Source organism: Lactuca serriola, chromosome 3 (assembly GCF_051521515.1).
Source record: "Lactuca serriola cultivar US96UC23 chromosome 3, Lser_US96UC23_V15, whole genome shotgun sequence".
NCBI classification, from domain to species: domain Eukaryota; kingdom Viridiplantae; phylum Streptophyta; class Magnoliopsida; order Asterales; family Asteraceae; genus Lactuca; species Lactuca serriola.
Window position 1 is genome coordinate 199,987,398 of NC_136410.1, and position 16,902 is coordinate 200,004,299.

General features: G+C 31.3%; 2 protein-coding genes across 2 annotated transcripts; one reads left to right on the forward strand and one right to left on the reverse strand.

Moving 5' to 3' along the window:
* The first annotated feature begins 2,725 nt into the window (after positions 1 to 2,725).
* On the forward strand, positions 2,726 to 8,691 carry LOC145094781 (peroxidase 55-like). Its single transcript, XM_079032826.1, has 3 exons — positions 2,726 to 2,941; positions 3,011 to 3,202; positions 8,017 to 8,691. The coding sequence occupies exons 1-3, from the start codon at positions 2,726 to 2,728 to the stop codon at positions 8,572 to 8,574; spliced, it is 966 nt and encodes a 321-aa protein (XP_078888952.1). The 3' UTR covers positions 8,575 to 8,691.
* A 745-nt stretch (positions 8,692 to 9,436) lies between these two features.
* Positions 9,437 to 12,645, reverse strand: LOC145093506 (protein NUCLEAR FUSION DEFECTIVE 4-like). Its single transcript, XM_079031647.1, has 3 exons — positions 12,198 to 12,645; positions 10,928 to 11,871; positions 9,437 to 10,046 (listed from the first exon to the last, which is right to left on the reverse strand). Exons 1-3 carry the CDS (start codon positions 12,531 to 12,533, stop codon positions 9,539 to 9,541), a joined length of 1,788 nt encoding a protein of 595 aa, XP_078887773.1. The 5' UTR covers positions 12,534 to 12,645; the 3' UTR covers positions 9,437 to 9,538.
* Positions 12,646 to 16,902: the final 4,257 nt, after the last annotated feature.

The window sequence follows — 16,902 nt, forward strand, 5'->3', positions numbered from 1 at the left end:
GCTCCTAGGACTATCTGAACATGTAAAGTTGCTAACTTTATGTGTAACCAAGAAGAAATGAAGCTGTTTCACTCAAACTCTACTATTATGGGGTTAATAAGCCAAAACAAAGCCATGGCTGCCAAAAAGGCGATCTCCTTGAGCTCCTGGAGCCCAAGAGAGGCTAGATTTGAAGTATAACTCGATCATAAGGCTTTATCACAAAGGATTTGGGGTTTTTTGAGCTTAATACCAACAATTTAGGGACAAACTAGATCTATTAGATCAATAAACAAGATGGAGACTTTATTACCAGAAAAGATGACCACAAATGAGTGTGTTCTGGATCTACTTCTTCCTTGAGCTCTTCAACCTTCTCCTTCTTCTACTTGCTCCAAAATGCACCAAAAGTTCCTTCACAAGGCAACAATCACTCACACACTCTTCAAGGAGGCTAGGGTTTGATAAGAAATGTTCTGAGGGTGATGGAGGCTAAGTTGGGGCGCATAAATGTGTTTAAATAGGGTGCAAACCCTTAAAATTAGGGCTTCATCCAGACATGCGGACTCGCCGAGTCCCAGCATATGGACTCGTCGAGTAGCCAACTTAAATTGCGTGATCATCCCGTCTTTACTCGACGAGTCGGGCTACAGACTCGTCGAGTACCCCTTAAAAAATGAAAATACTTTATTTAAATTACATACAAAAAATGGGGCGTTACACCATCTCCCACAATTTTCACCATAACTAAATGTGGGATAATGTCTTTGGTATTGAGTTCATCTATCGATTTCACAATTGGAGCCCACATCCATTTCCAACAACTAAAGATTCAATAAACCGAAATCCACATGAACCTCCATGCAGTGCTTCAATCACCTTAACCCATAAAGCATTTTTGTCGATAAGAAAACATCATCTCCACTTTAGTAATAACACATGATTAAAACTCCTAAGATTCCCAACATGTAGCCCTCCTTTTTGTTTTGAAGATAAATAGTTTCTAATCTTTCCAATATATCTAGCCCTCGTTTTTGTTTTGAAGCTAAATAGTTTCTAATCTTTCTAAAATTACCCCCAACGCATTCTTAGGATTATAATTATTGGGCTACATCAAAGCAAGATCAAAGCCACTTTTGCAATTTGACACATTTAGTCCCCACGTCTCAAATTTCTAATTTAGCCAAAACTATATTCTTGATAAACTTGAAATTCTCCATTTTATTTATAGTTAATTATTTCATATATTTAGACTATTATTTATTTATTTAATTAAATAAAATTTTATTTTATCCTTAATATTAAGATGTTACAAGATATATCAACGAATAAACTATATGAATGCTCTTACATATAACTTGGTAATGATGGATAAGGTTACAAAACGGACGGAACATATGATAGGGGCATTTTTAATGTTTTGTTCATTTAGAAGAGACGTTTTGTGTGCCCCTTTCCTATTTGACCTTTCAATTTGGCACACGTGAAAGTGAAGTCGTAACAATCCGTGGACTAGTCTTTTTTTCTAGTATCTAATCACATGTACCACTTGGGCAAATCATTATAATATCATTAAAACAATCAAGCGTGTACGTAATTTGAAATATATATATATATATATATATATATATATATATATATATATATATATATATATATATATATATATATATATATATTGTCATTCAAAATATCTTCTATAACAAAATTATAAATCATGATGGAAGTTGATCCATACACAACAATTAGTGTTTTAAAATGTTATATTATACAAATATATATAATGCATAAATTATTGTGTAAAATTAAAAATTGTTTTGTACAAATCACTTCTCAATTATGATCGACACTAAATGTTAGAATTCGACCCATTTACTTAAAATGTATCTATTTGAGTTAGGTCAAAGTCAAAAAAATAAATAAAGTTTGTTACAAAAAGAATGGGTAAAACCGCTAGAAACAATCAACGAATATTTCACGTGCATATAATTTAAATCCTTTTATTTAAAAAGTTAGATGACTATGTCATAACATAGATTTTGTAATTACATCTAACACAATAGTAAGAAGTTTTACAAGTCGTTTTGAATGTAATTATTCGTTGGTGCATCCAAGGTTTTTGGTAAATCAGATGACCAACATATGGAATGAACAAAAACAAGGTTGTTGGTTACTTCTTAATAATCTATTGTCATCAAAGTGGATGATTTGTATATTATAATTTTTTTTTTGATATACAACAATTTATGTTTTAGAGTATTATATAATATATAAATTGTACGATCTTTTAAATCATAAATTGTTATGATTGACAAAATTATTCTATACAAATAACTCTTCATAATCAACTAGCGGTTACTATTAAGTGCTCCAAAAATAATTTAGACATTTCAAATTTAATGAACTTCAATTGTAGGTGTCTTGCCATTTTAGCTAAAAAAAAGGTTCTTAATGTTATAAAAATAATAATTGATAAGATAATAAAAACTATGTAAACAAAATCATACCAAGCTAGATTCCACATCAGCAAAAACCAGAATGCATTGGATCTACATCAATGTAATTGTGCATATCAACGCTCAAAATCGGTTTAACCAAATTATGCCTCGAGATGGAAACCGCATTAACTATCTATAATTAGTTGAGCTCTAACACCTAATCATAACTACCCCAAGCTTAAATACTCCAATACTGAAAGTTGATTAGTGGATCATTTACATTCTTCCTGTGTGTTCTATAGTGAGAGATGGAGGTGTCACATCGAAGTTGCGTATTGTACAGTTTGATAATGGTGGTGGTTCTCACCAAAACCGGAAAAAGTTATTTGACCGAGAATTTCTATGCGAAAACATGTCCAATGGTAGAAACGTTAGTTAAAAAGGAAGTGGATAAGAAGGTTAACCAGGAGTTTGCGGTTATTGCAGATACTCTTCGTCTGTTTTTCCACGACTGCTTTGTTGAGGTGCGGTTTTAAAAGCTTTAGGTTTCGTTTGAATGGACATTATAAGCTATTTAATTTTCATGAATGTAGGGATGTGATGCTTCCATTATGATCGAATCAAAGAAGGGAGACGTTGAGAAGAATGCGTCAGATAATCTTTCGCTTGATGATGATGGAATCGATTTAGTTATGAAGGCTAAAAAGGCAGTTGAGTCTGTTTGTCCTGGTGTTGTTTCGTGTGCGGACATTTTAGTCATTGCCACTCGAGATTGCGTAGCCCGGGTAAAAAATTAAGAGTATCCATAATAGTAGAGTGTTTTTGCGAAACTTTTTCATTAAAAGAATTGACATAAAAAATGCTATTTTATCTTCGCAACACAAGATGAAATTTTTTTTTTAAATTTCTGCTATAGATAGAACCTACAAAACTATTAAAAAAACTCATGACAAAGGCTTGCTAAATAAAAGGATTTGTTTTTCGAAAAGAAAAAATAAAAGAAAAAAAACTTATATTTGAAAAATAATTTTTTCTAACTATCATGAACTTTTTTTGGGGAAAAAGTTTCTCAACATGCAAAATGTGTCCGAAGAAGAAGAGAAAAGCAAATGAAGCATGTCTAAAAGTAAACCAAGCCCTCGGACTACTATGAAAAACACCATCGGATTTCAAAGTAGCACGATCTAATTCAAAAATTATAATGACGAAAGAAGCAAAATTGAGGGTTAATCTATGAAAAGAAATTTTGTGTATTTTGTTTTACCACAAAACTTGCAACGATGGTCTGTGGTATTTTGTTTTGTGGTTCTTTTAAACTAGTTTCATTACGTATGTGGTCCATCTGAAAGTTAAAATGACTATAATATCCTTGGTGTATTTATCTTTCATTTTTTTTCATTTTCTTTTAAAATTTAATACTTATTTATTTATTTTAATAATTAAAAAAATAAGAGAGGTGAGTCTTATCTTATTTTTTACTTATTAAAATATATACATAAGTATTAAATTAAAAAAAATGAAAAATAAATGGAAAATAAATACACTAATAGTATTACAGTCATTTCAATTTCGAAAGGGCCAAATGTACAACGAAACTAGCTCAAAAGAACCACCAAAAGTTGGGGTTCGGACCAAAACCCAAATATATATATATATATATATATATATATATATATATATATATATATATATATATATATAATTTTTTTTACAATTTTTGTCTTGTTTAAAATTTACAAACAAATAGTCTATTAAACAACATTATTTATAAAAGGAGGTACTTTTCGAATAAAACAATAGAGTGTTAAAGTCGATCCTGAATTCAACGACAAGAGATTGAGGGGGTGTTTGAGATTGTATTTTAAGTTGAAAAGATCCAAAATTCGAGTTTAAATTTTGAGGGAGCAAAAGTCAAAAGTCATTTTTAAAAAGTGTTTGTCTAATATTTCTTGATTTTTGAAGGTAATTTACCTTTTAAGAATATAAAAATCACAAAAAGTCAAGATTTCTTGTCTTTTGAAAAACCACTTATTCCTTCTTGCGAAAAAGTTAATTTCAAAAGGCTTTTTGTAAATGTCAAACATCTTTTGGAACTTTTTGACTCCTTGGAAAAAATTAATTTCAAAAAGCTCGAGATTGACTCATTCATTGTTGCCAAAAAGTTAATTGCAAAAAGCTCGAGATTGAATCATTCCTTCTTGAACTTTTTGATTTTTTGTAAATGTCAAACATCTTTTAAAACTTTTTGACTCATTCATTCTTGCCAAAAACTTAATTTGAAAAAGCTCGAGATTAAGTCAGACTTTGGTGTTTTAACTCGACTTGTATAGTTTAGTTAAATGTTTTGCAAAGTTTTTAAACCCTTCCAATCTTTGTCGCCTCTAAACTTAGGCTAATACAAGAATTAGCAACCATTTTTAGTAGTCTATTATTACATTATACTTTCATTTATTTTTATTAAATAGTGTATATTCAATATTTTTTTTTATCAAGGCATTTTACGTCAAAAAATCTATACAACTAGAGCAATATAATTTCAATTCTTTTATTAAAATATTATACTTTAAATAGTCTACCCAATTCCAATGCATGAAATTACCTTTTATTTTAATGACCGTATAATTGCTTTGATTTTTCAAAATAGAAAAATGTAATAGGAAAAATTAAGATGAAAATACTATAAAAAATGAGTATTTCCAATATATATATATATATATATATATATATATATATATATATATATATATATATATATATATATATATATATATATATATATATTGACCATTTTTTTTTGAAATATAGATAACATTTTTAATCCTGGATAAGGGTTAATTGTACCAAAATATATTATATTTTCATATTTTTATGTTTAAAGCTAAACTTTCTTTTTATTTCCAAAAAGCCATACATTTCTAACTTTTTTCTAATATGACTCGTTTATTGGATTTACCGGTAATCTTTCATTTTTATATAATTTTTTTTTCAAAAAAAAAAAATCTTCAACCTCTTTACCCATTCACATTTGTCAATTCTTTTTTGTTTCTACGAACTTTTTTGTTTTTCTTCAAGATTCACCTATTTTTCTTGTTATTTTTTATGATGTTCTTGATATTTTTCAGTATTGAAATCTTAATAAAAATTGACTTTGTAAAACAAAGATAAAAGTTGTGCCCAATTTTCATTAGAAAGTACATACCAAAATCTATTTGTAAAATGCTTATAGATAATATCACATGAAGAACAATGTAATAAGCTAGCTTGGCATATTAGATTGTTTTCAGAATCAAACTAGAAAAATAAATTCCAAACTCAAATCTATATTTGGAATTTCAGCTTCCATGAGTTCCCTTTCAAAATATTTTCAATCTCAAATGAGACTCATTTCATTCCCATTAATAATAACATAGCCAACAAATTCTTTAGGGATTACGTTATTATTCAATTTGAAATTAACAGAGATAGAAACTTCAGTTAGCAAACACAAAACCTTTAGTTTCAAATTTAATAGATAAAGCTTTCTGTTAATTTGAAAATTAAAGGTTTTACGATTGATAAGTGAAGATCGTGTGTCTGCTAATTTCTACTTGAAACTAAATCTGCTTTTTAACAATGGAAACATAAAAATTAGTGGTTACTATTATATGGTTACTATTTGGTAACAAATGAATCTCAAAGAAATATAAAAGAATATATGGATCAAATCACCTTTGAAACTAAATCTGCTTTTTAAGAGAGGAAACATAAAAATTAAAATTAAATTCCAAATATAGATTGGAGTTAGAAGTTTTTTTTTTGTTTGATTCTAAAAATAATTTAAGATATCAAACCATCATGGGTGCTGATTCTTCCAAGGAAGAATTTGATTAATCCACTTAAATTAAGAGTCTATTGACGGTTATACCCCTGCTTTGATATCTAGTGGATTTTAATTTGTTTTCACGGCTGCTTCTTCCTTCATAACTCGGAAGCCTGTAATACCAAAATGATATATTGACACTTTGTCCCCCACCTTTTTTTATAATATACTCATCTTTTATTGTCTATGCTTTTATTTTATTTTATTTGTTGCTGCCTCTTTCTTCATAAATGATTATACCCAAATTAATATATTAACACTTTAGATCCTCTATCTTTTTTTTTTTTTTTTTTTTAATTCTGTGATCATCTTTTATTGTTTACATTGCTATTTTTCCTTTTCATATTTCTACAACGAACCCGGAAAAAAATTTGGAAAACTTCGAGATGCCCCTTCAAATTTTTTCAATTGTTTAATTTTTTTTGGAAAATTTCGTTTTATTTTACGGTGATACTCCGGAAAAAAAATTTGGGTTGCCCAAAAAATTTGTTTTATTTTTTATGTTACCCATTACTTTGATCCTGACCCGTCACTATATGAGTACTTTGAATATTTGACATGTGTTATTTTGAATTTTTTATTGCATAACATTTTATTGTGATTTAAAATTACTTTAGTTCGAACGAAAGCAATTTTAAATTACAATAAAATATTATGCAATAAAAAATTCAAAATAACACATGTCAAATATTCAAAGTACATATTCATATGCGATGTATAGTGGCGGAGCCATCATCAAAATAAATGAGTAGCATAAAATAAAAAACGAAATTTTAGGGTAGCCCAAATTTTTTTTTTCCGGGGTATCACCGCAACATAAAACGAAATTTTCGAAAAAAATTAAACCACTGAAAAAGTTTTAAGGGGTATAATTGTCTTTACACTCTTAATTTAAGTGGATTAATCAAATTTTTTCGTGGAAGAATCAGCACCCAACCATCATGGGTCATTGTTCTTGGTTTGCTACTACTTATGAGCATCTCGCAAGCAACAAGAAAAACAAAGTAATTCTAAACCAAAACACCAAAGTCAGTTAAACGTTAGTTTTTTCAAAAGAAAAAAATAACTGTTTTTTCAAAGAAAGAAAAAAGCTTAGGGGTTTTCCAAAAAAGTTGTGAACCATAGAATTAGTGGTAAGCCTGCTTAAAAAAACAAATTGGAAAAAAAAAATGAATATATTTAAAGATTTTTTTTTTTCTGAAAAAAAATAGAACAAAATCGTGATATTCATGTTTCTTAAACTGACATGATGTCAGATCAACTTTTAAAAGAATCGGAAGAAAAAAATGATTCGAACCATAACTTCCTCTTCACACCCATCACCTTAAAAACACGTTTGTAAAGAAAAAGTGATAAATTTTCTTAATAAAATCATTTTTATAAGGAAAGTTTTGGGAAAAATGTTTTAAAAAAGTTAGGAGAAAATAGAGAATTAAGAAGAATAATACCTCTCACTTGGGCTAATTGAGTGGTAAACATCATGCCATTAAAAGACAAGGTTTTGTTTTCAATCCTGTCTCAAACGTTTCCTTCAACCTAACAAATCGATGAAAGTACATAACAATTTCCCTTTACTTTTTACCTACTTTTAGCCTTTTTTGTTTCTTTAATCAATTTGACCTTTAATAATAAAACTATAATCTAAATCATTTACTTAAATAAATTGAAATTTATACTCATGTTGTCTTTTTAAATTATTGCAATACTCATTACAAAGTGTCCATCAATCTATACACGCAGGCCGGAGGGCCTTGGTACAATGTGGATTTAGGCCGGCGAGACGGACTTATTTCAAAGGCATCACGGGTCACTGGAAACATCCCAAAACCAACCTTCAATCTCAATCAAATTAAAAAAATATTTGCAAAGAAAAACCTTTCTGAGTGTGACATGATCGCTCTATCCGGGGCCCACACAGTCGGTGTTTCTCGGTGCAAAAGCTTTGCCAACCGTTTGTACTCACGGGTTGACCCATTACTGAATCCAACCTATGCAAAACAATTGATGGCTACTTGCCCTAAAAATGCTAATTCCACTATCACTGTGGATATGGATCCCAATACTCCAAACATTTTCGATAATGTTTATTATAAGAATCTAATGGTAGGCAAGGGTTTGTTTACATCGGATGTTGTTCTTTACACGGATTTATCATCCCGAAAAGTTGTCAAAAAGTTTGCTAATAATCGAGATGATTTTAATGCGGCGTTTATAACTGCGATGAGGAAACTTGGTAGGGTTGGGGTCAAAATTGGTAACCAAGGTGAAATAAGAAGGGATTGCACAGCTTTTAATTGACAAGATTTACCAAATGTTCATTTCAAGATTTATGATGCATTAAAGCCTCTTTAGTTTAGATGGAATGGAACAGCCAACAAATGAAATTGACAAGACTATGGAATATATTGTCATGTTATTGGGATGTAAGAATTAAATGAATTCTCATAGGAATTTTTTATATTAAATATAAAGAGAATGCATAATTTTTGTTTTACTCTATATATTATTTGATGATAATGAATTTTTTATTTACAAAAATGATAAATAAATAATTAAATTATTAAAGCTTAATAAAACCAAATAAGACTATAATACGAAAATATTATTATAAAGTATGTTCACTGTTATTTCTAATTAAAATCAAGAAATTTTGAAAAAAAATATATTTGTTTTCTTCAACTTTATATAAATTAAAATAGGTTTGTTATAGTCTTTAATTAAATTCCATGTTGGCATGAAAAAAAAGTCAAAATAAAAAAAATTACAATATACTTCCTATTTCTTTTTCTATTGTACATTTTACTTTCATTTTTTTATTATTGGTTTGTACTTTCAAATGTTGATCCATTATAGCGTTGTATTTAAATATAATGTTATTTGATTAATCTAAGGATGATCTAATTGAAATGACATACTTGGTATTTCTTCATTTAACCCAAAAAAGACGCTAAGGAAAAAAAAAAAAGTAACAAAATGTAAGGAATTTATATCCAGTTGACCAATACAATTGCATAAAACAAACAATTCTTTTTCACTACGATGATATAAACCACAATTCCTTCTTCGTTCCATCAAACCAAACACTATCTAAATAACTGATTGTGTGTATCTTTCAAGCAAAGTATAATAGATTCATGAAAAACTGAATTTAAAAAAAAAATGAAAAAAAACAAAACTCCAATCAAATTTGAACAACAATATACAAAAATAAATTCCAAAATTCCAAAACAAAACAAGAATCACACCCACGAGTCCAAAAATTTTAAGCGCGGGTTCTCCCGTAGAGGTTCTGGTAGACAACCTTAGTTCGGCGCACAAGTATCAAACTTAAGATAAGTGCGATGATACAAAGTCCTGACATTATCATGAATGTCAAAAAGAAGCACACTGAGCCTTCGCACTTGAGAGCGTCATCCGTGTCAAAAAGTTTGGTAAGAAAAGAAGTGGAATTGGTAATTTGTTGATGGCGTTGTGCCGCTTGTTTCTCGGCTTCAGAGTCGTAAATATAGCTGGCAATGACACCAGAGAACACTAGGGAACCCGCAGGGTTCGCTAGTGTTAGGAAATTGTACAACGCTCCAAATTTTTTTAGTCCAAATAATTCGGAAGCTGTAGCAGGTACGATGGCCCAGTGGGCCCCGTACCCTAACCCGATTAGAAGTGTACCGATGTACATTGCACCGGGCCAACCCATGGCGAAGAATAAATGCCCGATTGCCATTATGGCTTGGGCAACTGCCATGGCTACGGGTCGGGGGTATGCGTAATCCCTGGAAAATGAAAAAAAAAATTATTAGAATTATCAAGGTTTTGGAATATTAGAGATCGCAATTTTAACGGTTGTCCTAAAATTGTTGATTTTGGTTGTGTTTTATCTATAACGGATCAATCGGCAAAAGAAAAGGTTAAATGATAGTAAAAGCAGCATACTTTCATTCATTCATTTATTAAAGCATCCTACTTACCATTGTATTTTGAAAAAACAACTCAATTATAGAAATATGATTTGAAGACAAAGCAATTATAACTACTATAATTAGGTAGATTTTTAAAGAAGTGCTTTAATAGGAGAAAAACTGAAAGTAGAATTCTATAATTTGTTAAAAATTTCAAAATATGATGCACTAAAATTGAAAACTAAAAGTACAATGCTACAATAGAAAAAAAAAAAGTAGAATGCTATAATAAATAAATGGCAATTTCAACCCATTTTCCAAAAAATGGCTTGATGTTTTACCTCTTCAACATTATATTTTTAAAAATCCACCAACTACAACAATAAATAAAAAAAAAAAAAACAATTTCTCGCTACCACGCTAGAATTGAAGGTAAGAAAGTATAGTTTGTAATAAAAAAAAACAAAAGTAGAATGTTATAATAAACAAATAAATAAAAGTATGTTTTTGTCATTGTATTTACCCAAAATCAAATACAAGAAACAACAACATACTTTCATGTATTTTCTTCACTATAGCATCCTACTTTCCTTTCTCCCCATTACATCATTTTTATTTTTATTTTAAATCTATCAACTATATAAAATACAATACTATATAAGGAGGTAGCTTTTCAAAGTAATTATAGTACAAACTATAATACACAAACAAACAAAAGTATTTATAACTTTATAAAGACATAATAAGTTGTATACCTGACAATGATCTCTGAGAAATAGCCACCTCCAACACGACCCAAGAAGTTCCAAATACTGATCATGGAGACAAAAATATGCGTGTTATCATACCCTAAAGATTCACTCATCTGCCCTAAATTATCAATCACTGTTAACCCTGAACCAGATCCCAACAGAAGCGACCAAAAAATCAACCAGAAATCTGCCTTAATCAAAGCTTGTGTCAGATCAAAATCCTCCCCTCGATGTGGTCCTCTTCGCCTCTTAATCCTCACCGCTCCTTCTGCCGCCGCCTGAGCCAGCTTCGACTGTAGTTGCAGGATCCTCTTTTGTCGTTCTGATGCCGGAAGTAAATCAACTTCTCTCGGCTTCTCATCTTCTAATTCACTGAATATGATTTCGTTTGGATCGTGTTCGGATCTTTCGGGTTCTTTGTATTCTGATTCGGGTAGAAGAGATTCTTCATTTGAATTTGGGTTTGGGTTTCTCCGATCTGAAGAAAAGGTTAACCATAATGGAATTCCGATCGGAACTACTAACAGGACGAACAAAATCGCGGTGAAAATTTGGACTATGGTTTGGCTTAGATCGACTAAATCTTCGACGAGCATAACACCCATTAAGTAAGCGGCGAGAATGAGACAGATGCAGTAGATGAACGAGAAGCTTGATGCGTCTGATGTTCGGAGTTGTCTGTGACCTCCGACTGGTCTGACGATGAACATGAGGGAGATGACCACCATGGAAGGTCCCACGGCGACCATGAAGATAAGGGAAGCGCTATCTGGTGATTTGACTAACGCGTATATCTGGGTTAAGATTGCGCCGCCGAGACCTGCAAATCCCTTTAGGATTCCGACGACTGGGCCACGGCTTTTGGGGAAGTTTTGAACACATGAAACTAGTGCGACTGTGTTGAAGTATGTTTCGCCATTTGTTCCGATGAATATCAGAAGGCACATCTGCAAATCAACGTATCAACATATCAACATCACTAAAACGTTTTGATTTGTCTGAAAATTAATGAATACAGAAGCTAAATCACTTCGAAATGGATCAATTGAATGCATACCCAGAGAAATTCGTTTAATCGAACTCATGATCAACAGAATTTTGAATAAACAAAACAGAAATCAAATCAGGTTGAGTTATACTATTATACTATTAAGCTTCTTCATGATAAAACCAAAAGGAAATGATTCATGATTGGATAGGTGATCAACGGAGTGGTCCACTGACACACGTCTCGTTGACTAGTAATTAAGATGATCGGAGAAATAATACTTACAACCCACAATGGCAACACCGGAGCTCTACCGGTGATGATGAGCCACACCCAACCATACCCAACAAAGTTCTGAACAGCACCAACAAGTAACAGGGCCCACAGCGGCAATATCTCCGACATACTTCCGGCCAAAAATCCAACACTATCACCGAGATCCTTAGCTACACCCAATCTCGCAACCTGCTTCTGATTATAGTTCAATGAACTCTTGATCACCGGAGAAATACTTCCGAACAAGTAGCCGATTCCGGCGCACGATTGAATCCACATTGCCGCCACAAAAACAAGCCATCTGTTGTTGAAGAAAGTGAGGATCAAATCCTTGACCCGACCCATTTTTGTGAATCCAGAGAGAATGGATGTTGGTGTTGTAGTTTTCCGATTTCTAATATCGGGAAGTGAAGATCTGTGTGATCAAAACAGACTTTTTGTGATGAATTCAGGATGTAGATTGCTTTGCTGTCAACACTGTCCTTTTCTAATTTTTAAATATTTTTTTGTTTGTTTGGCAGGATATTGGAAAAAATACGAAATGCCTTTTAAAAAAAATCTGTCCACATTGGTTTTGCTATTTTAAATGATGATAACTATTTGTTTGGCGGTATATCCATGTTTTATTTTTACAAAATTGCAAAAATGGTCGTTTGATTGTAAAAAATATATGATTTCTGATTAAAAATGTTTGGTGGTATATTATTGTTTTTATTTTAGATATTTTGTATGGTTTTAGTCTGTATTTAGTTAACTATAATAATTTGACTGTTAATTTTATTAGATTGATAATTGTACTCTCATTAATCATTTTTATAATCGTGCCTTTTTACCAAACTATAAGAACCATTTATACATATTTTCTTTTTAATTTTATTGAATTATTATATATAAATAAATAATATTTTTAATATATAATATTTATTGAAAATAGATGTCCACTGTTATAATTAATTTGTATAACTTTGAGAATAATAACAAATTCATTTTAGGATTGATTTCAATAGCTAAAATAGCAAAAAAAAAATGAGAGTAAGATAAATAGTTTATTAATTTATTATTGGTTAATAAATTAATTAGAAACTTATTGAAACTTGTTGGAATTATATATATATATATATATATATATATATATATATATATATATATATATATATATATATATAATTAAAAGATATTTGGCTTATGAATAGTGACATGTACAAGTTGGCTTGAAATATGGAGATGTGACCTCTCTTTTGCATTGTCATTGGCTCGCCACCTCCTTCTTCTATAACCAAATAACCATTGTCTTCTTCTTATCTTTATATGTCGTCCACATCACCTTTTAATCATGGAATTGCCATCGATTTTGCTTATGTTTTTGGTGCACATGCGCTTCCAATCGGAGATGAAGGGTAGCAAAAGCTACAATAATCGTGCGCCTACATTTATGCATACTAAGTGACCATCGTTGTTGTGACAACCCGAAATTTCCATTCTGAACAAAACATACCAAGCCAATAGAAGTTGGAACAGTTACAGAGAAATTCCAGACTTTGGGTATAAGTTTGAGTATTTCAGGTTTAACACTTAAGGAGATATCAAGAGAGTGGATGCACTAGGGTTTTGTGCAACACTGTTATTCCAATTCTCTAGGATATTAGAGTTCATTCCGGGAATAAAATATTTTCTGCTAAAAATCTCAGGACTATCTATAGAAATCTGAGCCATATTCATTCATTAGTTATATTTTCAACTAGAGAAAAGCCATTTTCTCTCTCACGAATCTTCGGGTTTTTATCCGAAATCGTGAGTACCTCTCTCTAGTTGTATTATATAACTTAGATTGTGCTTAATAACATCAAAATCATGACAGAACAGCAAGATTTGTGAGTTCACCGCCCAAGAACACCTTGGGGAGTAAACTCCTTTTCACGAGCCAAATGGTGCCTAGTCCTTCCTTAAGCCATGAAACTAGTTTGGACTTGTACACAAATGAGTTTAGGGACAGAAAACAACCTCAAAACACTAAGATATGTGAGTTTACCGCCCAAGAACACCTTGGGGAGTAAACTCCTTTTTAAGGGCCAAAGTGTACCCAATGTCCCTACAAACTTTGGAAATGAACCTTGAGGCTACACATGACATGTTTAGACATCCAAAACAAATATAATCAAGGGTTGAAAGTGAGTTCACGGCCAAGGAAGTTCTTGGGCCGTGAACTCCATATTAGGGTGCCAAAATGCCCTAAAGACCTTCATTAAGCCAAGAGACAAACATAGCACCTTACCTTGATGTGTCTAGGACCCAAAACAATAAAAATATCAACACCCATGAGTGTTTACGGCCGCAAACACATGACCAAATGGTCCATGGGCCGTGAACTCAAGTTAAGGGTGTTTTGATGCCACACACACTTCCAAAGGCTTAGGCTTGAAATTAGAATGCTTCCTTATGACCTTTAGGACCCTCATAAACATAAATGGCCATGAGTTTACGGTAATAAACTCATTTTGGCCGTGAACTCCTTAGAACTTCAAAGAAAGTGGGTTTTCTTCATCCTAAATTAGAGCTAATGTCCCTAAATCATTCCCAAGCCTTCAAACTTGCATTCCCACATGAGTAGCCATGAGTTTACGGCCGTAAACTCCCTTGGGCCGTGAACTCATGGTAGTAAACTCATGTGAGTGCCTTTATACCTTCCTATGTTGAATCACATGTGATTCCAACACTTGGTCAAGGTGTTACCTAGTCCCGGAAGGTGTTTCCTTTCATATAGATGTTATAAACACTATATTCATGTCAATATGTGTCCTTATATGTCATTTAGGACTTATTGTGTCTCGGGACTTCATTCGTGGAACTTCTCATCCACACACGCGTACCCGCTAGAACCACTCACAACAGGTGAGTTCATACCCCTAAATCAATGTTTTAAATGATTTTAAATGCTTTAATGGGGGGGGGGGGTGGGGGGGGGGAATACAAGTAGAAAACAACATGTTATTAAATCATTCATATGTATTTTATAACTGTGTTTTCATTCAGTAGATTTCACATACTACAAAATGTGATGCATGAAATGGTTTTCTATCTTAAAAATACTCTTTTATCAAATGTATTACTTTTGAAATGTTTATTAAAATGACATCAAGTCATTGTTTATTATTGTTCAAAACTCTTAGATGTTTTACAAAACCATTTTTACCTTCTTGAACCAAACTACACTTATACACTTATGTTCTTATATATATATATATATATATATATATATATAAGAACATAAGTGTATAAGTGTAGTTTGGTTCAAGAAGGTAAAAATGGTTTTGTAAAACATCTAAGAGTTTTGAACAATAATAAACAATGACTTGATGTCATTTTAATAAACATTTCAAAAGTAATATATATATATATATATATATATATATATATATATATATGTATTGATGTTATAGTTTTCATCGTTCATTCAGTTTCCCACACTCCTGTGTAGCAAGGGTGTATAAACCTACTTGAACAACCAATTACCTTTCAGTTAACTATCATAGGGATAGTTAGAAGATACAAAACATTATTCCTATTAAAAGGAATCACAAAAGAGTCAGTTCATTCATGAGTCTATACCAGTGCATTACCTGATACATGAGTACACTTACATATGCTTACATGATACATGAGTACATTTACCTAGGCTTACATGATACATGAGTACATTTACATAGATACATTTATCTGAATACGCTTACATGAATACCATACATGAGTACTGTTACATAGATACATTTTTCCTGTATTCACTTACATGGATACTTATACCTAGAGTTACGAGGATGATTTATTAGTACTTTTTGTGTAAATTGTTCTGTCTATCCCAGTTCAACGGGATATCTAGGCGGGACTAACCATTCCGAATCCCAGCGGATTAGCACCAGTGGTTGATGACCATCTACGGAGGTCTACGGTTAATACTTATATTAGGAACATCGATTACCGGACTAACCCTTCCTTCCCCCTGTTGCTGCTACAGAGGACAATTGGACAATCTTCGGATGTTCATTAGGCTATACATTTCGCTTACCGCGATGTAGTGTTAGTCCTGGTACCAAAGGATAACACTTATATCATATCTTTTTCCTATTTTACTTTATTTTGTGACACATTCACATAAACGATGAGTTAGACTAATTACTGTTTGTAATAGTCAAAAAGAAGAAAAAACTATCATTTTTATAACAGAACATTCAGGTCTTGGTAGAAGACTATCATATTCTTTTGTAGTGTTAGTCCTAGTACCAAAGGATAACACTTATATTATATTCTTTTCCTACTTTACTTTATTTTGTGACGCGTTGACATAAACAATAAGTTAGACTAATTACTGTTTGTAATAGTCAAAAAGAAGGAAAAACTATCATTTTTATAACAGAACATTCAGGTCTTGGTAGAAGACTATCATATCATTTTCCTATTTTACTTTATTTTGTGAGACATTCACATAAACGATGAGTTAGACTAATTACTGTTTGTAATAGTCAAAAAGAAGGAAAAACTATCACTTTTATAACAGAACATTCGGGTCTTGGTAGAAGACTACATTTCATACTAGTAGGAAATAAGGGATTTTCTAGGGTTTTCAAACTTATATCAATTGTTACATTTAAATATTTGCCAGACATTCTTAACATTTTTCCAAAACAAGAAAATGACACTTAAATACTTATGAATTTACCAG

Coding starts and splice junctions, on each gene's coding strand:
- LOC145094781 (XM_079032826.1), top strand. CDS start 2,726: ATGGAGGTGTCACATCGAAGTTGCGTATTGTACAGTTTGATAATGGTG. Junction 2,942..3,010: donor TCCACGACTGCTTTGTTGAG/GTGCGGTTTTAA, acceptor TCATGAATGTAG/GGATGTGATGCTTCCATTAT. Junction 3,203..8,016: donor CTCGAGATTGCGTAGCCCGG/GTAAAAAATTAA, acceptor CTATACACGCAG/GCCGGAGGGCCTTGGTACAA.
- LOC145093506 (XM_079031647.1), bottom strand. CDS start 12,533: ATGGGTCGGGTCAAGGATTTGATCCTCACTTTCTTCAACAACAGATGG. Junction 11,872..12,197: donor CGGTGTTGCCATTGTGGGTT/GTAAGTATTATT, acceptor GTTGATTTGCAG/ATGTGCCTTCTGATATTCAT. Junction 10,047..10,927: donor TTCTCAGAGATCATTGTCAG/GTATACAACTTA, acceptor TTCATTTTCCAG/GGATTACGCATACCCCCGAC.